This window comes from Plectropomus leopardus, chromosome 10 (genome assembly GCF_008729295.1).
Source record: "Plectropomus leopardus isolate mb chromosome 10, YSFRI_Pleo_2.0, whole genome shotgun sequence".
NCBI classification, from domain to species: Eukaryota; Metazoa; Chordata; class Actinopteri; order Perciformes; family Serranidae; genus Plectropomus; species Plectropomus leopardus.
The window spans coordinates 27,451,091-27,476,058 of NC_056472.1; the positions used below are offsets into that span (position 1 = coordinate 27,451,091).

General features: G+C 40.5%; 1 protein-coding gene across 1 annotated transcript; it reads left to right on the forward strand.

Moving 5' to 3' along the window:
• Positions 1 to 1,875: 1,875 nt before the first annotated feature.
• Positions 1,876 to 22,647, forward strand: fhip1b (FHF complex subunit HOOK interacting protein 1B). The gene is made up of 11 exons (XM_042494325.1): positions 1,876 to 2,166; positions 6,651 to 7,055; positions 8,355 to 8,585; positions 13,002 to 13,247; positions 14,604 to 14,771; positions 15,408 to 15,487; positions 16,102 to 16,271; positions 16,805 to 18,187; positions 19,341 to 19,519; positions 19,979 to 20,141; positions 20,870 to 22,647. Exons 1-11 carry the CDS (start codon positions 2,038 to 2,040, stop codon positions 21,178 to 21,180), a joined length of 3,465 nt encoding a protein of 1,154 aa, XP_042350259.1. The 5' UTR covers positions 1,876 to 2,037; the 3' UTR covers positions 21,181 to 22,647.
• The last annotated feature ends 2,321 nt before the right edge of the window (positions 22,648 to 24,968 follow it).

The window sequence follows — 24,968 nt, forward strand, 5'->3', positions numbered from 1 at the left end:
GTTTTTTGGCCAGTTTGTTGAAAAAGGAATGGTTGGTGAGTGGGCGGTTATATTTTTGATTCAAAAACTGAATGATTGTGAGGCAAAAATCATGAAGGGAAAGCGTACATTGTGTATTTTTAGAATTACTACAAATTAATCTGGGGGCTACTTTAAAGCAAGGAAAATGCTTAGCTTTTATCCTCAGTTCAGGACAAACAGTTACTCCCATGTACAGCAGAATAGCTTTTCCTCATGAGGACGGAGTGGTTTCCTTGGTAACAACATACTGTATAGGCTTCAGCACTAATGATATATTTCTGAATGAATGGGTGCATACATTTTATACTGAGGTAGCTATAACTTCAGCACGTCTGTATGGGACCATTTCATGCTATGTTGCAAATGAATGAGTAAGACTGCTTTATGGGAAAACTGGGTTCAGTTCTCACTGTTTCTCCTTTTTTAAGTTTGTATAATATATATACATTTAATTTACTGGAGTGTACAAAACAAACATTTGTGGTTATTTTATCTATAGAAATGATCCCTGTGAAGTCTGGAGAAAACACAAATGCACTCTTGATTTTGTTTTGCTTTTTTGTATGCATAAATTGACTACATTTTGTTGTGCAATTTAGGGATGTGCCCAAATTAGTCACAAGTTAAAATAAACACACAGCCTTGCTAGTCAGAACCATAAATATTAGTTATTTGTGCTCATATATCAGCAGCATTAAAATATGACTTGGTTATTGAAATATGTGATTAAACACTTCCAAAGGCTCTTATACGCATTTTTTTGATTATGTTTAACCCTGTAGATCATATTGTGATAAATTGAATAATACTTTATGTGCTTTTAGTGTTCTGTTATTTTAGACTGCTCAACTAGTTTTAAGTGTTAACTTCTGATTAACATCAGGGAAATTAGTCATTAGGAACATCAACGTCAACCCTGTGCTGTACAGTGACATGATGTTTACCACCAATACACTCTCAGAATTGTATTGATGTTTTGGGCTTCAGACATGTATATCTGAAGGGTAAAACACTGCAAAAGCTCAGACTCATCCAGATTCCAGTCAGTTTTAGACATGGTGAAAAAATGCATGTTGGGGTGTCCAGTCACTCACCTGGTAGAGCGGGAGCCCCGTGTAGAAAGGCTTTGTCCTTGCTTCTCTGACCGCAGGTTCGATTCCAACCTTTGGCTTCTTGCTTCATGTCACCCCCTCTCTGTCTCCCTTTCACTCTGAAGCTGTCCTATAAAATAAAGGCAAAAAGACAAAAACTAAAAGCCTAGTGTGACCCACTGCCGGCTTTACATGCACAGCGACTGCCATGAATATAAAGGCTTTTACGCGACATTTTCAGAGCCAAACTAAGGTAAATACAGGAAGATATTCAAATTATATACATGAAAAAAGGTGATTCCTTATTTATATGAGCTTTAAAAGGGGGATTTTTGAAAATATGGTCAGGTTTCCATGTTGATGTGTATGTTTTTGTGTACACAGAGCAGAGTGGCCGTCCTGACTGGCTATGGAGTGGTGTTGGCTTCAGACTGGATGACAGGGTCTACAGGGCGGACAGGGTCACACCGATTCTAAAGCAGCGGCGGCTTTTCTCGATGTACACTGACTGGCAGTGACAGCGCGTCTGCAGCCGACCTCCTTCCCCTCCTTTCTCTGTTTGGATACACTTTCCCTCCCCTCTCTCCCCCTCCTCTCCCCCCTCTCCCTCCTCCTCCTCCTCCTCCCTCCTCCTCCTCCTCCCCCATCCCTCACACCTTTCACCCGCTCCCTGCGCTTCCTTCCCTCCTTCACTTTAACTCCCCTCACCTCCCTCCTCTCACTACTTCTTCCCATGACGCAAATCCTCCAAAAATCTCCTCCCTCCTCCTCCCTCCTCCTCCTCCCTCCCACATCTTTTCCTTTTCTTCCCTCTTTATTTCTTTTTGCCTGCTGTTGCTCTTATACTCTGACCTATTTTTACTGGAACTCCCTCTCTCGTCTTTGAGTTCTTGTGACCTTTGACCTGCCTCTCACTGAGTCCAGTATGAGCTGGCTGAGCAGGTTGAACCCACGGGGTCCTGGGAGTCGGTCCGGCCGGAGTGCAACCCCCTCCAGCCCCTGCACGGCTGACCCAGAGACCTGCCTCATGGTGTTTGAGAACCACTGGAGACAGGTGAGCCGCAGACACGCCTCTTTTCTTTAATTTTGATGAAATTCCATATTTTGTTGGGATGAGAACTTACTGCACACCGTCAGTCACTGGATGATATTCGCCTTCCTGATTGACATCAGCACATAAGATGACATTCACTGACGGCAGTGGCTGATATTCTTCTGATGTGTCACATCAACTTTGCGCAGGCTAATTAGCAGGACGCAAAGAATAACGCTGTCCTATTGTCCCGGAGACAATGTTTGGGACAAAAGAATGCAGTGAAATTCACTACTGACATGTCAGGGGATGCACCATATTGTTCCCCTGATAATGCTACATTACAAACAACATCACGGTGTGGAAATCTGCAGAGGAGAGTTTAAACTTTAGCTTTTAGCTCAGTTAGCTGTTAGCAGTCCGTGGCCTGAGCTAACAGCTGTCCAATGCTGCATTTAGTTACATTATAAGGGCTTTAAGCTCTATTCAGTAAAAATAATGATTAAGTGGTGGATAATTATAAGGTTTTTATGATGTGTTCAAATGGTGTTTTCTAAAATCGACTCTTTTTTTGGCGAGGAACATGAATAAATACGGTTTTATGGAAACATTAGTTGATGTTTTCACAGCAATATAAAGAGATAAATGACAAGGATTCATAATATGTACAGTAAGAAGAATTCTGTGCTTATTAAAAGATAGTGTAAGGTTAGTATATAATAAAAATTGTTTTTGCTTCCCTGGCACAAAAGAATGAATATATAACAAAAACAAAATAAAGAAAATTAATTTTTAAAAATGCATTTATTGTTTTGGTAAATGTAAAATAACTATTATATATTTAAAAAATCTAATTGTTGTTTTAAACATCAGTACTGACCCAGAATGTAACAATCTGAGCATCCCTAATAAACTGTGCAGAGCAACCACACAGGCCATCGGGAAGGTTTCTAAAGACATCCCCACTTATCTGAAAGTACTTCAGTGGTTTGGATTATTATGTTAAAATGGGCTTTTTTTTAAAAATAGCTTATGTAAATGTGTCACTGCTTGCATCACTCAACTACTTCATTGCAAAGCTGTGGCTGACACTATTACTGCATCTTCAGACTGCAGTGACCTGAGTGAAATTTTTTCGCAAGTGTTAGAAATAACGATCAAAAGGGTGACATCAAGACTCAATTCCTACAAAACAGAGTGTCCATTTTGAACTGTGACGCTTACCTCCCCTGAGTGAGCTGTCCACTTCTCACTCCTCTGCATCGCAACTTCATCACACCTAAACACACAGACATAATACTCATAGTTTAGATTCACTGTGACACTCTACAGGAGTATCATTACCTCTGGTGGGATGAAAAAGACACGACCACAGTTTCAAGCTTTGCAAGCCTCTGCGTTAACCTAATTATTTTACAGTTTTTTTTATTGTGTTGAATAATTATTTCATTTATTTTATGGTCAGACTCAATTTTAAGAACAGGCTTATGGATGAGGAAAGGCTGTGTTAGGGCTTTTTCTGTTTATTTTGTAACATGGGGGGATATTTGGATAGTAAATAAACCTGGGATAGTAATTAATTTTTTTTAAATTGGATGGTAAGTAAATTGGGTATGGTTGTTTGTACAGTAGTTGTAAATAAAATAATATACAAGTTAAAAGGGAAAGAAAGTGAGAAGGGTAGAGATGTACAAGATTTACTTCTACCTACTCCTTTCCGGACACTGTACTTTTGTTTGGTTATAACATGTTTTAATTTTTGGTTCAAAATTAAGTTATTCATAAAAGAGAGGAAAGTAGAAATTTTTCACAATACAAGAGACTCAGCAAAAGTTTTTGCTTGATAAATGTCTTAATTAACTGATTCCCAAAATATTTATTCTATAAGCAGAAAACTGAAAAACTAAACTTATTTTCTGAGCACAAAATCTGCTACATCCTGCAAGTCACTGAGAGTGGCTGAAAAAATGTCTGCATGTGTTGTGTCCTCTGTTCTGTGTTGAGAAGCAGAGACAAAAGTAAATGATAGTGAGACCAGTTAGACTTTCAAGGCTCTTTCTGTGTTTCAGTGAATGATTATCTGACAGCAAGTGTGGATGTTCACACGTTCAGTTGGCTTCGCCGATGCCGCTGATGAGAGTGGTCAGTCAGTCTGTGTACTTTACAAAGTGTGACTGGCTTTTGCCCAATCACTGACTGAACGTTTTATAGGTTAAGAGCCTTACCGCGGCCGGACAGTACGAGACGTCTGATTGATACTTATTTGTTGTGGGAGGCTCATGCTGTGTGTGTGTGTGTGTGTGTGTGTGTGTGTGTGTGTGTGTGTGTGTGTGTGTGTGTGTGTGTGTGTGTGTGTGTGTGTGTGTGTGTGTGTGTGTGTGTGTGTGTGTGTGTGTGTGTGTTTGTCTAGACACTTTGCATTGAGGCTGACTAAATGTTCAAGGAGAAATCCATTGTAGAAGAATCAGATGGGAGTCTAATAGCTGAATATGTTGCAACTGTTTTGCAACATATTCATAAGATGTTAAAAGTACTCCTACATGTCGCTACATTTGTTTGGGGTGGATGGAAAACTGAAGCACCTTATCAAATTTCTGAAATATAAATTCTCTGTGGAGGGTAGAGGTTTACATCTTGATAGATTGGTTACATGTAAATGGATATGAGAAAATAAAAAAAGAAAACAAGTGGTTTTGTCGGCTAGTGTGTTTTTACAAACACAAATTTGTATTGTGCAACATTCACAGAAATTCACAGCTCATACATTTATCACAAACTTCAAGCTGCTGAAACCCAGAGAAGCACATCTCCTATCTGCACAAGCAGATCTACTGATTCATCACTGCTGCAGTCATGCTGACTGATAGACCACTTGAGAAATGTTGCAAAGCCTAGTATTTTTACACCACAATTCTGCAATTTTGTTACATTTTATCTTACAGAAATAAGTGTTGCGGTGCCAGGAATGACTTAACATTGCATTTATACTATTTGTCACCCTATTTTAGATTTTAGCACATCACACATAATGATTTTTAACAGTAAAGGATCATATAAAACATATTTTTAATGCATTTTTGTTCATTAAAAGGGGCAAAGGCTTACAGATTTGACAGTCTAACATATTATCCATGACAGCAGGTCTTTTTCGCAGCAGCTACTTTGGCTTGTTAGTAGAAAAACACGGGCGTTACTACTAACTGTGATCACAAGGCCCAGTATGCTATGACACTGTTAGAAATCACTCCTTTCTTCACTCATTCACTTCTCCCTATATTACACTTTTTAGACTACTCAATAGTGAGCAACTAAGTGTTTGTGAATCGTCATTTTGCGTCATCACCGACAGCCAGAGTGTCACAGCCTAAATTTTCCTTTTTTTAAATAAAATGTTCCACATTGCACTATGGGAATGTTAGCAGAAATAATTGTACATGCCATAATGTTACTGTTTTCCTTCCTCTTGGAAATGTTGAGGGCACAACAGAGTATTGATTTCACTCTTAGACACTTGAGACTTAAATAAACTGGCAGACAGTAAACACGGTGGTTTCGGGCACAGCCACTGTGACAATAAGCCGCAGATGATACCCTGAAACTGAAGGAGCTAAATGGAAATCAGCCATCATTAATGCCCTTATTTACTACTGAGCTGTTCCTACTGTGACATGTCAAACTGTCCAAATAAATGAACTTAACCAGTCCGATGACTCTGCTGTCATATGCATGCTGAATTACAAACTGCAGAACTGGATTGAAAAGCCTGTTAGAGACAGACCTTTGATTCTCTGAATGCACCTGATTGGGCCCGACACAAACACCAGCCATCAGGCTCTCACCAATTTTCCTGTTGTTGTATGAATTAACAAGGTTAAAATGGACTTTAACGTCCTCTGAAAGGTATATTACAGTGCTCAAATTTACAAATTCACATCCACTGACTTTGGCACAAAACTGACTATTGACCATCGCACCCAGTGTCACAAATTATGTTACTGCAAAGACTTAAGTTAGCTTCAGCTTGTAAATATACATTTTTTTACAGTAAAAGTTTGGGTCCCCGATAAGCCTCAGGCCCACAACTGCTTCGGTGTTTCAGACTCAGGTTGGGCTTAGACAGAAACTATGCGGGGGTCATGCAGGGTTGAGCTGGATTTTTTGGGCCCGATCAAACATCCAGTTAAAGTTAGCGGTGGTGGGGGAATCGATACGGCATCATATCTCGAAATTTACAGAAAATTACTCGAAATTTCTCATAATTTACAGCTGACATAAGGTAATAAATCACAAAGTATGTTAGCAGAATATTTAGCATATGGCAAAATGTTTTGAATCACAAGAATATTGTATCTTGATTTAAGTATCGCGGTAATATGGTATCATGGGGCCCCTGGGGATTCCCACCTGTAGTTAAGAGGGCCCAACTTTGTTACTCTTTAGCTCTGCATACAAAGACAGAACTGTTAGGAGTTAAGCATCGCGCTTAAACACTGTTCCTTTTTCAGGTCTCTTGGGTGTTAGAGCAGCACGAGCCTTCGTCCTCCAGTGACGACCTGACGGCAGTGAGGAATCACACCGACCAGATGTTATGTCTGCTGGCAGAGGAGCGGCCTGCTGAGAGCCCAGAGGGCGGCGCCGGTGTGACACCCATGGGCCCCATACTGGAGCTAGTGGTCACAGAGAATATTCTGGAGTGCCTGGTTCAGTGGCACCTCCGCCGCGGCTTGGACCCGGACAGCCAGGGGGCATTGCTCAAGCTGTTTGAGATGCTCATTGGCCAATCCCAGCAGCCTCTGCTGCAGCACACAGCCGTCCTCCACCCCCTGCTGAGGCTGCTGGGAGCCTGCGCTGACCCAGAACTCGGTTGTCCTTCAGCTCTGGAGAACAGCCTGGTACTTCTGCTCAACCAGGTACTTTCACCTTCAGTCTGTATGTTTCTCTAATGTTCTCTATTTACCTACAATCTGCACGAGAAGTTGTTAGTTGGACTTCAAGACAAATTTGCAAAATGTAATCGGAAGATGAGAAGAGACATATATGATTATTGAGGCATACAAAGAGCAGATAACACACACTTCACTATTTTGATCACCATTACAGATTTTTTTGTCCTGACAGTCAGGATGGAGCTCGACTATGATTAGAGTCGTGTCGCTAGGCAACTCCAGAAATTCCAGTCGCACACTTTAGGGGGAAGTTTGCACTGCAGGAAGTTTACCTTATTAATTCAGCTGCAGTATGCATGTAAAGGGCAAAAGGACAGAAATTGTTAAATTTGGATGAAATGGTGAATTGGTTGTTAATTTTATATGAGCTCTGCACTAAAACCTCATGAACCGAATTATAAAATAATTCTTAATCGCTGCGAACCAAACTGTTTTAAAGATTTTGTGTCATTTTTGGACAGTTTTCCTTTTTCCTAGTTCTAGTCCTAAAATCAAACTTACTTAAAATAATTCCTGAGGGTGAAAAGTAGCCACTGGATCAGAAGGCAAACTACTAAAATAATTAAACACCACACACTGTGGCTTTTATGTCTCGACAGTTAATGTAGGAGCCATGAAATAATTTATAAAGGAGAGAATTTTGTTACATTAATATTGATTTGGGGTGGTTTATATTTTGGTATTGTTACATGCCTTTTGTTAGTGTTTTGGGATATTATTATTTTTTAGATTCATGATTATGGTAATTGGGAGACTTGTGTCACATGGATTTGGGCAGTGACATTTATAATCTATATGAGTATCTGCTTCTCACCTGTGTGAGGTTGACAGGAGAGAGGGTGAAGTGGGTTGCCGTATTTTTTGTTGACCGCACCTTTCTTTTGATCGATGTATTTATTTTGATTCTAAGTTTGTCACCATCACAGTGAGTCGATTCCTTTTCATTAATACATTTTTTGAACATATTTTTTGGATCCTAGCGAATCTTTTTTGTTGGCGTGTCAGACAATAGACCAATAGCTACACAGTCATCACCGACTCACACAGACCCTATAAGACTCAGAACAACTTGAGATAATCGGACATGACAACAAATAACTACATATATTTGGCTCAACAATCGTTATGTTTGTCCTGTCTTTCATGGCTTCCCTGGCTGATAACTTGGAAACTTGGAGATTTCTTAAAATAAGATTATTTTTTTGTTATATTTTGTCCTGCTTACATTACAGTGCTGTTTTTAAACTCTATAAATCCCTTCAGGTCTGTGTGTCTATGGCCCGGCAGCCTGTGGTTCTCGAGATGTTGTTCCGTGCGGCGCCGGCTCAGCAGGGCTCCACCAATCTGCTCATCTTCTCCCTCCTCGTGCCGTTCATCCACCGGGACGGAGCCATCGGACAGCAGGCTCGAGACGCGCTGCTGCTGGTTATGGCGGCGTCGGCGAGTCACGAGGCCGTCGCACGTTACATCGCAGAGAACTCCTACTTCTGCCCGGTGAGTGATGGTTCAGATAAGATCTATGTCGTTATGAAAAGTGTTTTTGCTTTGGACGTTGACTGGGGTTTTAGTAAAGGATGTGGTTACAGATGCTTGTAAAGCAGGTTTTCTTCCTGTCCTGAGTTTTTTTTTGTTTTAAGGTTCTTAGAGGAATTTTGTCGATTTTCCTTTAAGAGATCTTCAGCTACAAATGCTTTTGTGGCTCTGACTGTTGACACAGTGTGTGTGATATTGGGCTTTACAAAAACTGGACTTGGCTGTATTTATTTCACAACAGTGGGTTATATATTTTGTAGTATATATATTTTTTTAGTATACTTAGTGTTTTCTAAACTTAAAGTAAAACTAAAGGAGAATTTTTAATATTGTGACCACAGAAAATGAGGTTAGAGGTTGTCATTTAAATAAATAAATAAATAAATAATGGTATACAATAACCAAAACATACTTAATCGCATAATTATTTTCTTCTTTCATTTGAACCTTCCATAAAAAAACATGAGTTAAAAAAGACTCAGGACAATAAAACTAAAATTATTTTTCTTTGAATGGAAGCTTCAGGGATCCTGAGAACAATAATTATTGAATATTGCAAGTTTATATATTTTTAACTTAACTTAACTCCATGTCTGCCCAAATTACCTCAAGAGGCAGCTAAATCATGCAAGAATCACAAGAAAATCTGCCCTGATTTGCTTCATGGCCTGTCACAAAAAGCTTCTGCAGTAGAAATGATATTGCCAAGTCTCTACCAGTGGACACAACTTTACTGTCGTGCAGTATATACCGTCATACCGCTGTTACCCTGATTTGTTGTTTCCTTATTTTCATCCTGGTTGGCATATCTTTGAGAGCTGAACTCACAGGGATAAAATGAAGCTTTAATCTAAACCTCTTAAAAAGCCAGCGAGGTAGAACGTCCCGACTCATAATCAAGCATACATTAATTATCCTGTTCAATTGTTAATAATCCTAAAAGTAGGGCAGAAATCCCATCATGTGGGTTTGATGGTTTTTGAACTTCCTCGGCGTTCTGTCTAGTTTTCACTTTCCATCCACAAAATAAAAAATCAACCTGAGTTTCTTCTGAAGAGAAACATTTAAAAATGCAGACATCTGTCTTTCATTTTCTTTTATGTAACCCTGAACTATGAGGTCAAAAACCTTTTTACGCCACTCTTTCACATACCTAAACAATATTATCAAACTGATCCATATTATTGAAAGTCATTTTTAGCTTTTACAGAAAAGCGCCACAAACATTATATACACATGAACATGGCCTGATATTTATAACTGAGGAGCGCATGTTATCTGGGATCCCTGCCCGCTTATGACAAAGCTTTTAAAAAAAGAGATGTGGTTTGCGTGTGTGTGTGTGTGTGTGTGTGTGTGTGTGTGTGTGTGTGTGTGTGTGTGTGTGACAGAGAGATGTGTAATTCTCATGCATCAGTGATGGTGCGTGGTAGTGTAAGGGGAAGGACGTGACTTTGCACTCTGACAGACGCTTCATCCTTATCTACATCCTATCAGATCTGCCTCAACTAAGACGGCTTCCTGTAGTCCTCTTGAAAAATACGCGCCTTGGCCGACATCACGCTCTGATGTTGTAAAATCCTCCGCATCACACAGACTCCTTCATGCTGCCGCTGCTTTACTCAAAACAACTAAACTGCCAGGATGTCTAATCAACAAATGAAACTAAACCACATAATAAAATGTAGCAGCTCATGTAGCAGGTTTACAAAACAATGAAAACAGAAATGATCTTCTATTAATTGGAGATTTTAACCCTTTAATTGTTCATGTATCCTGTGAGATACGGTCATATGACAGGCTGTGGGGGGAGCAGCATTAAGTGGGTGCTCTTTCTGTCATTGAGAAACTCTGAGGGGGGAGATGGGTCACCTACTTAGGTCATGTGACTTAATGCCAGCATTCAAAAATGTACTGGTCACTGGTATCAAAGTTCAAAATGTCATCCTACATGAACAAATTTGATGGCCATGAGGTACCTGCTGTTGTTTTTTTTATGTTCAGAATATTTTGGGGGCAATTTTGTTTAAAAAAAGGTTTTATAAGGATGATTTTAAATGTTCTTGTTGAAAAATAATAATTTGCTTTATCATAACGTTGATAATTAGGCATTCAGTGTGTGAATCCTGGAAGCTACGTTGACCAGATAAGAGTAAAAAAAACAGCAATAATAACTCACAGATGTACCTGTGTTTTTAGGCCTGTTCTCTACAAATAATCAATAATATAGGTGTGAAGCACTGATTGCTATTTATTTGTTGTTCGTATTGTTTTTCTTCCTGATGGTTCATCAGATTTGGAGGCGGCTGAACAGATTTGTGTCACTGCACCAGACAAATTTTCCACTCCACTAACCACGGCTATCTGTGATAGGATATTGATAGTGTAGCGGCACCACAGTGAAGACGATAGTATAAAAACAGTGATTTAATGTTTTATTTATAAATCTTAATAGACTTCGTTTACTCAAAGATTTGACTTGTTTTGAGCATTCAAAGCATACTGTATGTAAATAACAATGGCTCAGTTTTTTTTAAAATTTTGTTTTACTTTTTAAAAATTTTGTATGCAAACATAAAAGAAAGTAGTTATAAGTAATTATTTGTTTATAAAATGTTTACAAAGTTGGCACATTCATTTTTCAATAAAGGGGAAAGTGTTAAATTTATACCCTGAATGGGCGATGTATCTTGGGAGATATAAACTGTAATGTGGAAACTAAAGGTCATATTTTGAAAAAAAAAAAAGGAAAGAAAATCAGTTAATTTAGCCTAGAAAATAGCAATTAACTAATTTCTTCAAAATATACGTTCCTGCCCATTTCAGGGCAGACACATATAAATAAATTTAAAAAAAAAAAAAAAAGGTTATAAAAGACTGTTGTGGAAAACGAGGGAGCTGTGATTGCCTTTGTTGTTGTAGTTTCTTCCAGCTGCCACTAGCTGGTATTACAGAGCCATATGTTGCTGATTGCACTTTATAATGTTTTTCTGCTAAAGAAGAGTGCACTAACTTGCTGGATTTAATTTGAACGTCAGGACCATCGTTCTAGATCTCAACTAAATCTACTCACAATTTACAGCAGAATTTTAGCTTCCAAACTGCATAATGAGAGTGAACGGTGTTGCGTGATGAGTATGTCTGTATATCATATTTTAATGCTGTGGTCAGTAGTTATCTCCTCCTCTGCCTGTTCACTTTGGTGTTTAAGAGCCAGCTCAGCTATTTTCTGCTCGCCCTCCTTCCAGCAGCTTCAGTCTGACCTACTTACAGGCGAGAAGGACCAGTGGAGGTGGCATCAAGGACCGAATGCTCCCCTCTGCTCGAGTCTTGCTATTTTCTCTCTGTGCATGCTCACACATACTAATCAGCTTTGTTTGACATTTTTGGGATGTAGCGACAGATTCTGGGACAGCTGTAACAGCCTTCTTATTGTGTGGTACTGTAAGCAGTGCTCATCACACACTCACTCATCCTACATCCTCAGTGCGTAGCTCTTTTTTGATGAACTTCGATCAGTGAATTGTTTGCATTTGCTTTGCTGGACTAACAGATTCAGATTTCTCTATCATATATTTTCAAGCAAAACAGTTTCATAAATGTCATCAGCTGTTGTCAAAACACTACGTTAAATGAAGGCTTTTCCACTCATGTGTTTATATACTGTGAAATCATTTTGCTTATCAAACTCCCTCCTCTAGACTGCATTAGGTAGGTGAGCTGCTGTACATATCCGTAGAGTCATTACTGGTGTTATGAAAACAACATGTTTGAGCTACGAAACGACAACACTGCCAAGTATAACGTACAATATAAACCTGCCACCTCTGAAATTAAAACAGGGAGGGTTTTGTTCTATTTTCAGACCATAAGATATATTACAGGATCTCTTATAGAGCTGCAATTTTCTATTACTGTAAAGTCCTGGATATTTTCTTGATTAATTTATTGTGTCTTTATATACAGAAAAACTAATAAATCGAATTCTCACTCATTTTTTAGTTTTCCAGAGGGAACTGAATAATGAATGAACGGATGACACGCGGACCATGGTGACACCTTAAAATAGCTATCTTTGTCAGAACAAACATCCAAAACCCAAAATATTTTGCTTGATAATTCATTTAAGTGATTAATTTATTATCAATAGGTGCTGATTAATTTTCCATTAATCTGTTTATCGATTAATGGTCTTTTTTTTGTTTTTTTTTCATGTTTAAAAGAAATCAATGTATTTGTTTGTGAAAAGCTGGGGGAAAAAAACCCAAAACATTGGGCTTGAAGGATACCGGCACATTTTTCCTGAGTGTTTTCAAGCAGCACAGTCACCCTCTGACCCACAGCTGTCTCACCTGAAGCCTCTCCGTCTCCTCTCAGGTGTTGGCGACGGGCCTCAGCGCTCTCTACTCCTCGCTGCCCAGGAAGATTGAGGTCCGGGGTGACGACTGGCACGCGCTGCGGCGGGAGGACTGGATGGGCGTGTCATCACTCGTGCTGTTCATGAACTCGCTGGAGTTCTGCAACGCTGTGGTGCAGGTCGCTCATCCCCTGGTCCGCTCGCAGCTCCTGGACTACCTCCATAACGGCTTCCTCGTACCCGTCATGGGCCCGGCACTGCATAAGGTAAGAAAGGAGTGACAGTCAGAAGGAAGATCACGGTTACTTTGGATAATCACAAACTGTAAGAATCACAGATTCCACGCTTCACTGTTCAGGATCAGCTAATCCATTGCACTTGTGTCCACGTTTTTTAAAGCATCGGATTGGATCTTCCTCATCCTGATACAGATGTTTCAAGATTACGAAATCCAGATAACCTGCTCTCTAAATGGGACTAGAACTACATAAAACAAAACAATGTAGGCTGACTGTGTAAAGAACGACAGGCAGAACAGCCAGCGGGGAGTCACTTTAGTCTTTATGTTTAAAGAGACAGAAAACAGCATGGGGGATGCTTTTGTTAAAAACTACCTTTGACTATGTCATTGTAACTATTAAAAATCAATGACTGAGAGGTAAAATTTAGTTTTTTCTTTTTGATATTGACAGCTATTTAGGGACAAAATCCCTTAATATCTACTTTATCATTGTGATGGTTAAACAAATCAAGTGCAAAATATAATAGTTTTTATTTATATAGCACATTTTAAAACACAGTGTACAAAGTGCTTTGATAAAAAAAGCAAAGCAGAGGCAAGAAACCTCAGAGGCGGTAAAACAATAGAAGTTAGTCCTTGATGCAGAAAACACGCCAGACAAGAGTTAAGGTAAAGTTAAACAGGAGATTAAAGGCAGAAACATGTTAGAAAAACACAATAACAAACTTAAGGCAGTAGACACAGAATATTAATAATAATTATAAGCAGGTTCAAGACAGAATAAAAAGATAAGTTAAAAGATAAAATTAAAAGACAAATTAAATGTCTAAAAAATGTAAATTTATTTGAACAGTTTAAAAGTTTTTATTATATTTTGTTCCTGAAATCAGCCCTGAATCCACCTTCCTGCTGGGATCAGGATGAATAATCCTGAAAAAACCCCAACTCTATTAAAACAAATAACTACCAGCAATATCTGTCAGTGTGGAAAAAAAGTATTTAGTAATTTAGGTAAACTTACCCTGAAAGTCAAACAGGATCGGTGGACCACACGGATGGAAGTTGACCATTTGTTTATGGCTCCTCTTGAGTAACTGAAGATATTTTTTATCATATCTGAAGTGAATAAGCAGAAGAACAATTGTGTGAACTTATTTGTTTGTGGGACTTTCTTCAAAAGATAACTCAGTGTGAGTCAAAGCAAAAAAAAAAAAAAGACTCCACAATATTTGGAAAATTGTCTTATTGACTGTTTTTAATCTTAGACTTTGTCTTATTCACAGGACAGTTGTCTCACTGCCCTCTCTCGCAGTTTTGATTCACATTTCTCTCTCCGTGTGTGTGTGTGTGTGTGTGTGTGTGTGTGTGTGTGTTTTTGTAGTCGTCGGTGGACGAGATGATAGCCAGCACCGCCTACCTGGACCTTTTCCTGCGCAGCGTGTCGGAGACATCCCTCCTCAAAACCTTCCTGCGCTTCATCCTGCTCCATCGCCACGACAACGACACCATCCTGGACACGCTGCTCACACGCATCAGCAGCAATTCAAGGGTATAAAAATATATTTGTGTGTGTTTTTGTGATGGAGCGTCGAGGCCGTTATATGAACTCAGGTGTGTGGGTGGTGCGTGGGCTGAGAACAAAAATTGATTGAAAGTGAGTCTGGCAGAATACAGAAGTATCTGTTTTTTCCAGAACAAACATGGAGAGTAAATGTCATCAAGTCTGCTGCATCTATCAGCTGTTGTATCGTATATTGTTTGTAGTTGGAAAAACAATCCACGGAGAAATGTGTGTACATCTGAAATTTTAGTCGCTCTGACACAATCGTTATTGCTGTTGGGGGAAACAAAGGAGAAAGTAAGATTTTTGTTACAAAGAAAAGCTGTCGATTTTTACAACTGCTTTCTTGTTGTGTAGTTATGACCATTACTCACATGGTAACATGTAAAAATAACGGTGAACACAGGATTCCCACATCCTGCTGAGCGCTGTTTAATTACCGAAACACACCTGAAAATTGAGAGGAAAAGTTAAATGTGAAAATTACAAAAATAAGACCATGTGGTTTAACAAAATCCATATTTTTCATCATATCATATGCAATTTGGTATTTACATATATTATTTCTCCATTTAAGTAGTCTCCATTTGTTTTCTAAAAAGTTTCTGTATCTCCGTGTTGCAGCTCTGCATGGTATCGTTGAGTCTCTTCAGGACTCTTCTGTCTCTGAACTGTGAAGACGTCATGCTGCAGCTCGTTCTCAGGTACGTCAGCACATCTCAGCAAATTCTCCCAAGTTTTTTATTTTTAATAGGTTCATTTAATATGCAAAACATACATCAAGCAGTAACTTTTTTCATACTCATTAAGATTAGCTGAAGGTTAATCTAAGTGTCTCAAAGTCAGTCTCTGTCTCAGAATATTTCAGATGCACTGCTCGGGTCCTCTGCATGAATACTTTTAGTTTTCTGTGAAAAACATTAACATTTTGCTAAAGCAACACACCTGTGTGTCCTCCTTTCAGAATGCTGAAAAATTAAATGAAAAGTTGTTTTTTTTTTTCCTCTACTCGTCACAGATAGGGAACAAACTGTGCTCACATTTATTTTTTATTAGAATTTTGGGAACATCCAAGGCCAGTTTTGCCTTTTTTTGTATTCAGGACTAAAACAGCTCGCCCCGCTGCCTGTGACTTTGTACTTTTTGGTATTTTATCAACATGATGAGTGAGAATTGAAATTAACATGTTAACTGAAGTTTGTAACTGCCAACTCTCGAAGCAAGATAAAGTAGCCAACCTTTCCAAAGAAAACGGGATATTGAAAATGACTGAATTTATAAATGGTTTGTGTGCATGTGTGTATGTGGTTTGCTCCAGGTATTTACTGCCCTGTACCCATGTAATGCTGAGTCAGCGTCGTGCTATCAGGGAGACCGACCTGTACGGGAAGTCGGCGGACAAGTTCCTGTCTCTGATCCCAGAGTGCTGCCGGCTGAATGCGGCGTCCTCTGCTGAGCGGGACGACGACAGTGCATTCTGGGGCAAAGGTCAGCAACAAACACCTGTGTGAAAAGAAACAATTCAAACTGTTTGATTTATGAATATGTGTACACCTAAATGACTTTTTACATCTACTTGAAGGCTCAAAGCTAAATAATTTTTTTTATTTTTATTTTATGTTCTCATGAGACCTGCTGGGCCCCATGGAAAGACCAAATTTCTACACTATTGCATTACCAAAGCAAGACATACCTTTAAACCTTGTAAAGCCAATAAATCATCATATAACACTTCTTAAAAATATATCTTGTGTTAATTTGATTTGGCTGGTAGTGTGTTCCACATTTTAAGGACTTTTATGCAAAAAAAGCTGACTGCCCCAAGGACGTCTTACGATGTGTGATTTTATAGTTGCTGCGTGCTGTGGCCCTGATGTTCCTACCACTATTTTTCCTGCTGATAATTTATATAAAATCACAGGTGCTAAGTTTTGAAGGCATTTAAAAACAGTTTGAGGGATGAGAATTAAACATAACAGTGGTGTGAGGAACTTAAGTGTTTGCATTTTGTCATTCTATAGTCCTGAACAGTCCCAGCCCAGAGTCTCCAGCCCCACCCAGACCCAGCACCCCGTCCCGCTTATCCTTCTTCATCCGCCAACAGAGCAGCGGAGGTGGATCAGGAGGAGGGGGCCCCTCCACCCCGACCGGCATGGAGTCGCTGCAGTCAGGTCCTTCTGGCTCCCACCCGCTGTCCCCTGACAGCCCGATGCACCAGCAGCAGACTAGCACAGAGTGTCTGGACTGGGATTCGGGTTACCTGGAGTACCTCAAAGACGCCCGGCGGGGCATCGAGCTTTGCTCCTGGGCTTGCCGTGACTGGTCAGCGCCCTACGATGGAGAAAACCCCTCACCGAATGCTGCTCCTCCACCCCCACCTCCCCCGACCTCCAACCCCTCCATTACGATGTTCCCTGAGCACTTCTCCTTCCAGCAGGGGGGCAGCAGTAACACCCCTCCAGGCCAGCAGAGGGCGGCCATCGTGGCTGCAGCGCGGTCTGAGTGGAGCAGTTCAGAGCGGGACAGCGGAGAGTGGGACGTTACAATCGGCAAAAACAACTGCATCAGCCTCACACCACGCTCCAAGAAACGCAGCCTGCAGAGAGAGGAGCTCCTGCCAAAGCCTGTACCTCATCTCGTCCCTTCCTCCTCTTCTTCCTCAGCCACCCCTTTATCGACTTCCCACCCAGCTTCGTCCCCGGCTCCTCACAATCCGGCCTCCGCCATCACTGTTAACTACCAGGCCATGTATAACGGAACCATGGGGCAGGGAGACGGGTGCTCAGACAATCGAGACAGAGGACTGGAGGTAAAGAAAGTAAAGAGAGACTTGGGGGAGCAGCAGTATTTGGACGAAAACGCGAATCAAAACGGATCCCTCGTCACCTGCCCCTCCCAAAGCTGCACCGCCCTCCCACAGTCCATTTTTAGCAACAGTGAAATGAATGATGCAAAATCTCTTTGCTCTAATCAGATGTCCTCTCAGAGTCCCGTCACGCAGCCGACGTCTGACACCAAACTGCTGACCAGCGACACCTCGAACCCACACAGTGCGTCTTCAGATCTTCCAGAAGCCAATCAACAATCTGTAGAGAGTCTCATCCAGGAGCTGCTGGAGCAGGCGCCAGGAGAGCCGCAGCTCCCCACAGACTCCAACGGTCAGGGCATCAGCATCGAGGCCTTCACGCAGGAGCTGAGGGAACTGGAGGATCGGGTGAAGGAGCGCAGCAGAGCGGCCTGCCAGCTGGAGGAAACTGCCAGAGAGGCGCTGTTGTCTGAGCGGCAGGAGGAGGAGCAGCAGCTGGAGGCGAAGCTGACAGGTGACACGAAGGGAGACGGGCCTGTGGTCGGCCTCTGCAGTCCTGCAAGACCACTGAATCAGCCTTCCTCTCAGCCGTACACAGGTGAGACTCACACTAATGATGCGATTCTGTTGCTGGGTGTGTTTTCATGGAGGGGCACTGTTAATTGTTTGTATTTTTTGAAAGACTAGTTGTGCACTTCTGGATAACTATGTTTTTTATTATTTTTTTAGTGGTGGGCATCTGTCTGACTATTCACTACATATCTGAGTACACACTCCAGGTCCAAAAACAATACAGATATGTTTTATGACTGTCCTCCAATTACATAACAAAACTCAGTCGCAATTAGAATGTTTTTACTTCTTTATGAATAAAAGTGACTAAAATAGATAAATTATTTCCTCCAATATTATCTCAAATACTATGCCTGATTGCATAAAACCACTAAGGTTGTCCTTGAATATTTCTCTGTTAAATTTAACAATACTGTATATTAAAGGAAATTTAAGCCATTTAGCATGCACATTGTAAGATAACTAACACTGACAGTACTGCTGTTATGTAACATTTATGGATGATGTTAGTGAAGCTAATCACAGTAACTGAGGTGCACATGTGCTGAATTATGACAGTAACTAACGTGAAAGTCTTAGTCTTTAGACGTGGGTAAGGAGACAACCTAAGAGATTTTATGCAACCTCTCAGCTTAGGGACATATTCTGCACAAGAGACAAAATTAAGTTTTTTAACTTAAAGTGGTTTATGCAACTGAGCCCTGAATATTAAATTCCATAGAAATTATCCCCAAGCAGATTTTTTTTAAAAAATCATTAAAAAGGTTAAGACTACTTCTGCTTCTTCTACATTCACATGGTAATCTTGAGCACCAACTTCATGCCCCAACAGCACTTGAATAACATTACTAGCAGCACTATCCCCTACAAGACACTTTTTTTTTCTTTGCAATAATCTGTCTTTACAGGAACAGATCAAACCAGATTCCTGAATGCAAAGGGGACAGATCAGAGTTTTTTAGTTGCCACAGTGGAGCGTTTAATTATCCTCATTTAACTTCTACATGCTGTTAAATCTGCTTGTTTCTCACAGTTTGACAGCCTCTATGCCATGTCCCTTATTAAAAAAAGCTGTAAAGACACCTCTGATTTCGTCCCCAGTTGTTTCGCATGCAGATGAGCTTAAGTTGCATGTTGTATCCTTACATTCAGTGATCCATCAATCTTTCTCTGCGCAGGTCCGTTCATGGTGGTTCTGTTTACCAAGTTGGAGAACATGCTCCAAAACTCGCTGTACGTCAACATCCTGCTCACAGGCATCGTGGCCCAGCTGGCCTGCTATCCTCAGCCGCTCCTACGCTCCTTCCTGCTCAACACCAACATGGTCTTCCAGCCGAGCGTCAAGTCACTGATCCAGGTATGCTGCGTCATGCTAAACCAGTGATAAACTGGATCGACCCATCAATGATCGTCTTGCTCTCTACTGAACTTAAGTTCAGTTCATTTCGAAACGAGAGGCTGAGCACAAACTGGTGAATAGTTAACTGTAACAGTTTCAACATTTCCTCCTGAAGTGATGACAGTTTTTAGTCTCCTGTCTCTAGGCATAGTTGTCCACTTTCAGCCCACCTCACTTCTGTGCTAGCTTTTGTTCCAAAAGCTTCAGGCCCACAATGCATTTGCATAGTTTCTTTTTCATATTCCATTTCTGTCCATTTTCTAAGAAACTGTAAATGGGTGACTAATACTGTAATGGGCAGTGAAAAAAAGAAATAGCACTTCCGTTTGGGCACAGTGATAAGAAATTTTACTAAGTCATCAACAAACCAGCTGCCTTTGAAGATGAATACACCTTTTTCCCCCGAATCATCTTTAGGTTCTAGGTTCTGTGAAGAACCGTATCGAGGCGTTTGCCGCCTCTCATGAAGATTTCCCTGCCATGCTGAGGAAAGCTCAGCAGTACCTGGTGGCCCGAGGCAAAGTAGACTGGTCTGACTCACCTGCAGCAGTTCCTACCCTGCGGCGCTCCGATTCATTAGGTGAGCTTGAAAGAAAAAAACAGGATAAGGTTCAGTTAAAGAAGTATGTCCCTGCTGGAAATACGGTCTTTTCGTAAAACTGGACTGTCTGCAATAGAAGCAAATGCTTTGAAATCGGTGCAACATTACAAGAGAAAAACAATGAAAAGGGCTGTGGCATTGGCTTTTGCTCAGAAAACCTGCAATTAAAGTAACACACTCTGCCGCACCGTAACATTATACGCTCTTGCTGGCGACTGACGTAATAAAGGTTTGTTATTTTTTTAACAATATGGCAGCAGCAACAATTAAAAACAGAAGAATTAATAACAGATTAAAAAATAAATAAAAAAGATATCACATTAATAAAATTATTCAAATGTATAAGAAAGAAAAAAGTGTCCACGTTTTACCTTTAATCTAATAAAGATATCTTTAAAGAATTTCTGGCTATAATGTAATATTTGTAATACTAATTTCTGATTTTGTTTTGTCTCAAGATTCTGACAAAAAATTCTGTCAAAAAAAGGGAAAACTATTGGGAAAAAGTAGTTCTAAGAGTGAATATTAGTGGAAAGATCAGTTAAAGAAAATAATCTGAACTTAGGGTCTGCTAAGTAGCTTTTTTTTTTAACTGAGCCATCAGCAGTTTGTGAAAAACCTGGATAAAACCCAACATGTGGACCTTAAGTTCATGTATCCTTGTTAGCTCTGAGCTGACCTGTAATCTCAATGTTTTTTTGTTCCAGTGAAGAGTCGGAAGCCATCTCTAGGAGACCTGATCCTTCGACACACCAACAGCCCGACCCGGGCTCGACACGCTGCTCAGCTGGCTCTTGCACATGTACGAGATGGCGGCCAATCACTGCACAGCGCTCTGTTCAGGGGCGGAGGAGGCGGAGGGGCCTCTGGCCTGGAAAAGCAAGCGGAGGCGCTGCGAGTGAAGAACGCCGTCTACTGTGCCGTTATCTTCTGTGAGTTCCTCAAAGAGCTGGCTGCGCTGGCTCAAGAGCACGCCGTCAATCTGCCTTTTCCTCACAGCCAGGAGGCAGAGGAATAGATGTTGAACTCCTCAAATCCAGCTCTTAGCCTCCGTTTCTTTTTGATTAGGCTGTAAAACGAGTTATATAGGATTCTCCCATCACCAGAGGACAGACTGGAGCACTGAGACTTTTCTGTCACTGAAGTGGGTCGTCTGCAATGACACAGACAAAAAGCGTGATGAAAACAGTGTCATTTTTGTACCAAAATCATTATAGGATACCTATAGGACTGGAAGCATTTTCCTCACCTGTAAACTTATATGATATTGTGCATATCATGTATTATATTTACATTCTATACACAGAAAATCTCAGTAAACGCTTGAGATTTAGGAGCTTGTACATACACGTACCATGTCATGGTATAAAGTGACACAGTAAAGCCACAGATAAAAGAAATAGGTGCACATGTTGGTGCTAGTCTCTTTAAATTTTAAGTTGAAAGGGTGCTTTCAGGCGGCACAGAGGAGAGGAAGGTTTTGTCCCCAACAAAATAATAATGGCCGAGATTCATTGGACACGGGTGCGGCGCGACACGTCTGCTGTAACAGAGCGCGTCTATTAGAATCAACTGAAGCTGCTACACTGACAACCCCCTGCTCATCTTTATTTTTATGTGGCTTGTTTATTTTTTTCTTCATGCAGCCCTTAAACAGGTAAAAACTACGTGGATATGAGTAAATATAAAAACGAATACAATCTGTTTAAAAATTAAAGAAATTAATATCTCATCGTAACAGAGGAACATCCACAAGCAACCTCGTAGATGTTTTTAAATTTCACATTAAACCCCCCTTCAACAGAGATCGATCTACAGGGCCGCTACGATGTCACTTCTTTATGCCGCCTTTGCGTTTTTACACAAAACCAAAAAACAGCAGCATTGTGTTGCTCCAGTGTGGGATTTTAGACAGCATGCTGACATTGCAGAAACAAAAGAGGCGTGGCGGTTGTGACATTTAACACAACAGTGTCAGCCTCTCTTGTGCCATATAACATACACATCTGCAGGGCTTCCTGAACAATAACAATGGCATAACATGGCAACAACATCCATTTACCAGAACTGTCATCTGCTAGTTTATGCTGATCTCATCCTCTGCTCATAGGGCAAGGAGCTCCTGGCCCTCATTGTCTTCCCAAGTCGTGGACATTTTGGGCTGTTGTTCTCCTTGTTTTAATTAGCTGCTAACTACTTCTAGCTGCTTTTTAAATCCCCTCTGGCGGGTCGCACACCAAACACCTCATCAAAACATCACAACCGTCCTTCTGGCTCTTTTTTTACACAGATTTGGCGTTACTACCTCTGCTGCTGGCTTAAAGGTGGGACAACTGTCTCCCCATTCTACAATCTTACCTCTTATACAGAGTGTGAGGCGGCATAATGGCGCAATATTCTCGCCTTAAAAGGGCAGTCTAAAAGGGGCTTAACATAAATCAAATCAATGATCCTCTAGTTAAAACAATCCATGTAATGTAATACCTGTTAAATTCTGCATAACCAACTGCACTATCACTTGGTGAAACTCAATTTGCACACAGTGAAGCTGCAACCACACGCCACAAAAAGAGTCTGTGTAGCAGGTAAAACACCCAGCTTTACCCCACCTACGTGACATGTGGCATCCATGCTCCGGGCATTTCAGCTGTCACAGCACCAACACCAACAAACACCAACACCAAAAATAGTTTGGCAGGAAAACATTGAAAGTGCAGGCAACTACAAAGTAATCCAATCAGCTTTGGCCGCCTTTGTACGACGAGCTTATGTTTGCTCTCGTCCTCTATCAAGGACTGGCCTATAGAGAAAGCTCACAGAGAATCAGTGTTCCTAGGAGAAACTCAAGCGCCCATTTTATTTTAAAAAGGCTGCAAAGACCATACATCAACGAATGAGATGAAAACTGGAACTCACAGGGGAGAGAGAGCGCCACTTTATCTCCTGTGAATCAGCACGGCCAACACAAACATACTGGAAAACTTTGGGTAATGAATGCCATTTTTTAAAATATTTTGTTTTGTTTGTGTTTTGCATTTGCACCATTTTCTAGACATATCAGCAGCGTGTGAGAGCAGGTGTGTCATTTTGTATGTGAGGTTTATTTTGATGAATGACTCCTTTTCCAAAAAGGTGACGCCAATTCTTTAGGCCATCAGTAAGCCATTCACCTGTTGCCATAAAAGAGGCTGTGGGATTGAAAAGGCAGCACTGCTTTACAATTCATACCTTTTGTGTGTCATGTAGTCTTAAAGACCTTAGAGTCTGACAGAAAAAGGCGAGAAGGGAAGGATATTTTTTTTTGGAAGCGTTGGCATGATTTCCATTTACTCTGAACTGACATTTTGAAAAAAGGTCTTCATGAGGAGGCATTCACTCACTTTTCTTTAAACAGATCTTTTTGAGCTAAAAATGAAGCTTGTAAGAAGCAACCGAATTTCAGTTTTTACCATTTTTTTTTGTTTTCGTTAGCTTCACATCGTCTCTTTTGGGTGAGACAGGCCAAACTGAACAATCAACTGTTCATCTTGGAGCTTAACATGCTGCTATTTCTTTTCTTTTTAACACTAACACCCATTTTTATTAGTGTAATAGCTACTATCTCATTTCATTGTTTGGTACCAAGTATAAATGTGCATGTGAGGGTGTGCCAGAGTCAAGGCCAGTGTTGCGATCGGCATTTAATTTATTTTCTTGTGTCTGAGGTTGAATGAAGTCACAACCACACAGTGTTAACAGCATTTGCCAAGATGAAATTCTCTTTCAACATTATTTTTCTCAACATTAGGCAAGTTTTCGAAGCTTTGAGGCCTTGTCCACACGTACATGGGTTAATTGGAAAACATACCTTTTTCTATGCCTTCTAGCTTTTCGTCCACACACAAACTGCATTTTAAGTCACTGAAAATGGATCTTTTGTAAAACTCCGTCCAGGGTGAAGAATTTCAGAATTGCCATTTTCAGTGTTGAGATTTTGGCTTGAGATTTCAGAGTGTGTGCCTTTGATCTCCTTTGTGAGGCATCACAAATGAGGCGAAATTTCCTGCAATGGCGGATGTGACCAAATAGTGCTGGATCTAACCTTGCTTACAGGACTTTTTACGTGTTTACACATAAATGTACAGTTACTCTTCCACTATATTGAGGAAAAAAGGCGTCTGAATGCACCACGGAGGTCACTGCTCCAGCTGGCCTTTCGGTAATAGCTTTTTTCAGGCTTCTGATTGGCCAAAATCGTCATCCTTGTCTTCTTTTTCTCCTTCCTCTTTTTTGTCTAATTCTGTGTGGTCATCTTCTTTGCTGTCTTCTTCCTCATTGTTAGTTGTCATCTCCTTTGTGAACGTCTTCTTCATTATCATCTTCATCGTTTTCTTATTTTTTGTTGTCTTTTTGCTGTCGTCTTCTCTTCTTTGTTGTCGTTTTCTTCTTATTGTCATCTTATTTGCTGTCGTCTTCTTTTTATTGTTCTCTCATCTTTGTTGTGGTCCTCTGTTGTTGTCTTCTCCATGTTGTCATCTTCACTTTGTTGTCGTCTTATCTTGTTGTCTTCTCTTTGTTGTCATTTTCTTAGATGTCTTCTTCAGTTTCGTCTTATTTGTTGTTGTCGCCTTCTTTGTTGTCTTCATTGTTGTGGGCGATATTTTTCTTTTTGTTGTCGTCTTCTTTGTAATTTTCTTTTTGTCATCTTCGTTCTCGTCATCCTCATTCTCGTCTTTGTGTTCTTCTACTTTGTGTGGTTTTAGGGTTATGGTTTTATCATCACAAGTTGGTTTGGCATGGCCTCAATTGAGTTTCGTGTTGGACTGA